Source organism: Rhagoletis zephyria, unplaced genomic scaffold (genome assembly GCF_001687245.7).
Source record: "Rhagoletis zephyria isolate East Lansing unplaced genomic scaffold, Rhagoletis_zephyria_1.1 Rzeph_scaffold_03047, whole genome shotgun sequence".
Lineage (NCBI taxonomy): Eukaryota > Metazoa > Arthropoda > Insecta > Diptera > Tephritidae > Rhagoletis > Rhagoletis zephyria.
Window position 1 is genome coordinate 54,421 of NW_016160131.1, and position 6,000 is coordinate 60,420.

General features: G+C 36.4%; 1 protein-coding gene across 1 annotated transcript in view; it reads right to left on the minus strand.

Annotated features, from left to right (window-relative positions):
• Positions 1 to 2,475: 2,475 nt before the first annotated feature.
• Positions 2,476 to 6,000, minus strand: part of Nup98-96 (nuclear pore complex protein Nup98-96) — a 9,637-nt gene continuing 6,112 nt past the window's right edge. Inside the window, exons 10-14 of the mRNA XM_017623124.1 lie at positions 5,355 to 6,000; positions 5,028 to 5,287; positions 4,546 to 4,955; positions 4,346 to 4,473; positions 2,476 to 3,384 (exon numbers count right to left, since the gene is read on the minus strand). The exon at positions 5,355 to 6,000 is cut by the window's right edge and continues 1 nt beyond it. Of these exons, the coding sequence (XP_017478613.1) occupies positions 3,034 to 3,384; positions 4,346 to 4,473; positions 4,546 to 4,955; positions 5,028 to 5,287; positions 5,355 to 6,000 (1,795 nt within the window). The 3' untranslated portion in view covers positions 2,476 to 3,033. The remainder of the gene's footprint in view (positions 3,385 to 4,345; positions 4,474 to 4,545; positions 4,956 to 5,027; positions 5,288 to 5,354) is intronic.

Consider the following 6,000-nt stretch of genomic DNA (forward strand, 5'->3'; position numbering starts at 1 on the left):
TGCCCCTATGTGTTTTCATTGTCGGTCAGAACATTGTATCTGATCCAGTACTCCATGAACTTACAGGATTTTACACGACCTTGCAGGAAAAATGTTCCCGTACTCCAAAATCCTCCAAAATCCTGTAAATGAGAGCGACTTTTGGAGAGTTGTGTAGAGAATGAAGTTGCAAGATTTTACCCGAACTTTTTCTTCTGGTAAAATCATGAAAAGTGTCAAGCAATCACTGGTTGACGTTTTTACTGGAAAAATGGTTTTTTTGTTCCCGTACTTTTTGTTGTCACTCACTTTTTACTCTCACTTCAGAGAGTAATTTTGCTGTTTAACAGTTTTATAGGATTTTTCACGAAAAGTATTGGATCAGAGCTTATATAAGGTGGTGTTACTAGCTCAGCTGATTTTGTGTATGTGTTTCGCCGCACGGCTTCTNAAGTTAATTAGAGTGTAAGTTTGTATCGATTTAATATATGTACATATGTATGTATGTATGTATTTTCAAAAACTAATTTTCATTCCATTTATTATTGTTTACTTTTGTCAGCACAAATCTATCCGTCCAGTTTTTATTCTAGTATAAGCTCAATTGTTTTTAAGATCGTAATTTTAATGCTTGCAAACTTTAAAAAAAATTTTATATGGACATGTCAATTTTATATAGCATGATACAAATATTTAAAGGTAAAACCACTCGCTCAGTTCGTCCGCCATTTGGTTTTTTTTTACGTTTGCTAGCATTTTGATTAAACTCTCTCGAAATTATTCAAATGTGAAATAAATTCAAAATAAACAAATGAAATTTTATGATTTGAAAATTTTTTTATTCGAATGTGGGAAAAATTTAAAAATTTAAAGAAAAATGAGTTGCTGCTTTAAAGGCTGCGAAAATTCCGTTGTCCTCTGCGAGCAAAGCAATATCAAGTTTTTGTGGTTCCCGCAATTACCGTATGAAGGAAAAAATGGATCGAGGTTTGTGGTGTTATGAAAAGGGACTTGCCAAATTGCCCCTATGTGTTTTCATTGTCGGTCAGAACATTGTATCTGATCCAGTACTCCATGAACTTACAGGATTTTACACGACCTTGCAGGAAAAATGTTCCCGTACTCCAAAATCCTCCAAAATCCTGTAAATGAGAGCGACTTTTGGAGAGTTGTGTAGAGAATGAAGTTGCAAGATTTTACCCGAACTTTTTCTTCTGGTAAAATCATGAAGTGTCAAGCAATCACTGGTTGACGTTTTTACTGGAAAAATGGTTTTTTTGTTCCCGTACTTTTTGTTGTCACTCACTTTTTACTCTCACTTCAGAGAGTAATTTTGCTGTTTAACAGTTTTATAGGATTTTTCACGAAAAGTATTGGATCAGAGCTTATATAAGGTGGTGTTACTAGCTCAGCTGATTTTGTGTATGTGTTTCGCCGCGCGGCTTCCCTGCAAACCATTTTTTCAGAGTATTCTGAATCGTAAAGAAATTTTAACGAAGTCCTTGTTCGAGTTGCAATCACAACCGCAGTGTTGCGCGAATTATTAAAGTATCACGTTCTTCGTGAATTTCTAGCAATGTATTACTCGTTGCAACAATGTTGCCATTTTTCATCAGTACGGCAGTAATGCCGCTTTTATTACGTGCCTCGAACAGGCCCGAATTCGGAAAGATCCCATCCTTTTTTTTTCCGAATTTTCTAAAATGAAATAAATTACGCACACTTCCTTTCTTTTACGAAATTTCGGAAGAAAATCGGTAAAGAAATGAAAATAATGCTGCTATGTGAAGAATTTCTTGCAGACTTTTTTCAGAATTTTCTTTAGTTTTCGTACAGAAATTTCTTTACGAGTTCGTGTCAACCACTTCATATAATTTTCTTTGAAGATTCGGAAAAAAATCGTTACAGAAATCAGATACTCCTAAAGATTTCGTTAAGATTTCGGGAACTTTGGTTTGCAGGGTTCTGATATCAAATTGAAAAATCCCTGCAAACCAAAGTTCCCGAAATCTTTAGGAAATCGTTAGGAGTATCTCATTTCTGTAACGATTTTTTTACGAATTTTCAAAGAAAATTATATGAAGTGGTTGACACGAACTCGTAAAGAAATTNCACAGATTTTCTTCCGAAATTTCGTAAAAGAATGGAAGTGTGCGTAATTTATTTCATTTTAGAAAATTCGGCAAAAAATCGAATTAAATCTTAACGAATTCTTTAAAATTTCTTTACAATGCAGAATACTCTGAAAAAATGGTTTGCAGGGATTTTGTTTGAATTTCTACACACACTCTTACATATTTTGACAGTTTATGGCGCCAAAGTGAAAACAAAATACATGTAAATTTTTGTTTTTGTACTCCTGCTATCACCTTATTCGCCTTGGGTCTAACCGTATTTTAATATCGTCTACAGTGGCGAGTAATACTGACTTTATCATCAAAAATATTTTGCGAACTGTCGCTTTGCATAAAATAAAACGAATAAATAAAAATAATGTGAACGGTGATTATAATTTTTATTAGTTATATTGAAATTTTACACTAAACTATATTCAAAAGTAAACAAATTGTACGAATTGCGGTGGACCATAACAGATTTTTACGGAAATATGCATTTTTCAATAAAAAAATAAACGAAATGAATTCTTACATTAAACGTTAACGTTAATGACTAAAGATGAAAGACCAGAGGCTCAATTTTTATTCTCACTTTATAAGGTTCAAGAACATATTAATGCAAGTAAAGAAGTCATTTACATCTAAACCAAAGTAATTAGCAGTGTCCGGTAGGTGGAACTATCGTGCAGACAAGTATACAAAGAACTTAGAATTTAATGATATTGTCCAAAAGCTAATTCAGTTTACATGAACTAATAATCTACTCCGACTTAGAAGTAATCGACTTTAATATTTGCCAGTAATAAGTTTTGTAGATCACCTTAGTGCAGTTATCTTAAATTTACAACTCAAAACTGCTTTCATTCTAATCCTGTTTTTCCCTAAAATAAACAATAACTATTTTTTTTTTTTACTTTAATACAACGCATATTCAATGTCATTTTGCCATGATTATTTCATTATTTTCGCTCGTATTCACTTTGGCCAAGTCATCGACCAATGTGTCGAGCAGCGCCCGCAGCTCTTGTTGCGCGAATTCTTGTGGCAATGGCAGACGTTCCAGTGCAATTTTTATGATCAAACACGGATTCAACACTGGACAGACGAGCAATACACCGCGCACTAGGCAAGCCAAATTTTGCGCGATTTCACTTTGACACAGGCGATGTTTAGCCGTGGGGCAGGGCAACAAATTAATGCGGGAACATAAGTCAGCCAATTGTGGCTTCAAATTCTCCCAGCGTGCTTCTATATCCGCCTCGGTCTTGAGTGTCTTTAAGCTCTTGAACTAGAGGTGCAAAAAAAGAGTAAATAGAATTACTAGTAGGTACAACTTTTGCATATTTAGGCCCCTATTATGAGTTGCATTCGATTTTCGACTGTGGTCGAAAGTGCTGAGCGAACGAATTTTCATTTGGTATTATGGCGCTCATTCGATGAAGAATAGCGCTATTGTGAATTTCGCTCGTTTAGGTTGTTCACAATAGTATATTTTTCACCGCTGAGAAGCTTTGTTTACAAATCGAGCAAACTAAATATTGTGCTCATACATATTTATGTAAATTTGTTCTAATTAAAATGAAGTAAAAAAGAAAGCAAGTTTATAAAAACGTGGTAAAATGAGTACAACGAGTTCTGGTTCAACGATTCGTCAGAGGATGAGAGCTAAGTAAACTGGCCAGGAGTAGCAAATGTTTAAGAGAGTTTAAGTTTATTAGTCTTTCGAATATATTTTGATATAAAATATATTTAAGAAATTTGTCTACAGATTCATTAAAAAGTTCCGACCATCTAAAGAAGCGTTTGTGAGCCAAATCTATTTAAAATATTTTAAAACTATCAACAGCGCTACGATTTTGTTCTCAGAGATCGCGCCAACAGAGTATTGGGATTTTCTTTCACAAGTAAAACCAGCCTTTCGAGCTTGTGTTTAGTATTCACGATGTTAGAACTGCATGAAATTAATAAAAATTGTTTAAAATTAGTGTCTAGCCGCCAAAATGTAAGAAAACATATACAAAATCATACATTTTTAACAATTTTCTAACACTTCGCTACACCATCGAAAGTAAAATTCTGTTCGACAGAAAATTCGATACTCAACGAAAATTTCGACACGCTTGCATAGCTCATAATACGAATTTCACTTTCGATCTTCGATCTTCGATAGCCAGCGAAGATCGAAAATCGAATGCAGCTCATAATAAGGGCCTTAAACATATTTTGTATATTTGAGTGTTCTGAATTACTTTTTCGTTGATATCGATAAAGTCTAAGAATATTTGTCCTTGATTAGACCAATTCGGTACTTTTATGGTTTTGTTGGCCTCGGCACCCTCGAACTGACTCAGCAATTTGTGCAAATAGTCGAGATTATCTGCGTGAAGAAGAGAATAGGTTCAATAGATTTTCTGTGGCCTGTTGTGGCGGTATTTACGCTCGCACTTACCATTAATGATTGCATCGGGTGCAATGTGCTGGAATATAACTTCATGTGCCAATGCCCACTGCTTTGCCTTTAACAGGTATTTCGCTTGCAAATGATGATTGCCAATGGCGCCCGCCTTCACTGCCTTCGCATAATCAATCCATTTCTCCGGTACTCCCAAATTATTTATTACAAACTTTTCCTTATCCGACAATGAAACATCTTTTGAAACACTAACATAACGATAGAGCATATTTTGCACTGACAACTCTCTTTGATTACGGTCTTTTATATGCAAAAGAACGAATGTAGCCCATTCCCATAGATCGTAATTTTCTAACTGACTTGCAAAGCCTACATGCAATTGGCTTTCACTTAAAATTGAGCAGTGTCGGTATCCAATTGCCTCCAATGTTTGAAGCAGAAGCCAACTAGAATCCAAATTAAATAGGTTACGAATTTGTATAAAATATTTTCAAAAAGAAGTTGGTAGCCTGTTGCACCTCAAGCGATAATCCATCGGATCAGCTGTATGAGTTGCTGGATTGAGCAAACTCTCCAGCGGATGACTACGTTTGGAGAACAACTGCAGCAAATGGTAGCGCAAGTCGTAGAGCGCATACTTTTCATTCAGACACGTCTTATCCATATAGCAGGGTGTTGGTGGCAAAGAGTAGAATTCTTCCGATTTAAAAGATTTTTCATAGGCTAATAGCGCATCGGTAATAGATGCAGTGGGCGACGAAAGGTACCATAGTTGAAGCTGCAAAACGTAGAAACAGAATTACAAACATTTGGTGCTTCAGAAAAAGTATCCGACATGCACTTACTGCTAGCACTTTTGTCCATTCAATGCCATCTAAGGTATTGATGGGACCGTGCCCCGAGTCCATAAGCGCAACTCCGGCGACCAGCATATATAGCTTTAAGCGCTCCAATTGTATAAATTTGTCAGCTTCATCCTTATGCCAAGCAGCCAACTGGTCTTCTAAAAGTTGACGCACGGTGGGCCCCGAAGAAAGTTGTGACAGCAACAGTGCCAGATTCGCGTCGTCATATCGAAAGGCCAACTCGCAAGCTTCCGTCACCTTGTGGCACATCACAAGTTCTAACAAATGATCCAGATAGGTGTGCTTGGAGACATTCTTCGTTAACAAGTCCTTATCGGTCAAGGTATTCTCCATCCACTCAGAAAGTAAATTTCGGCGGCACATTATTGTGAAGTGTGACGTTGGCTCACGTCCCTCAAGCTCTTCATGATCGCCCCACAAAGCCAAGCAAAGCGACCACACTGAGACCGCATATTCCTCCAATGGGCCAAGATTAATTTGCTTGATGGCTTCATCCAGATGCTTCACAATCAAATCGGTGCCGTTGTCGGACTTTATCCAAGGACATTCACTACCTTCAACGTCTTCTTGCAATGAATTACGCAATTGCAGTTCCAAGTGAGTTACAATACTCTCCTTGAAGTGT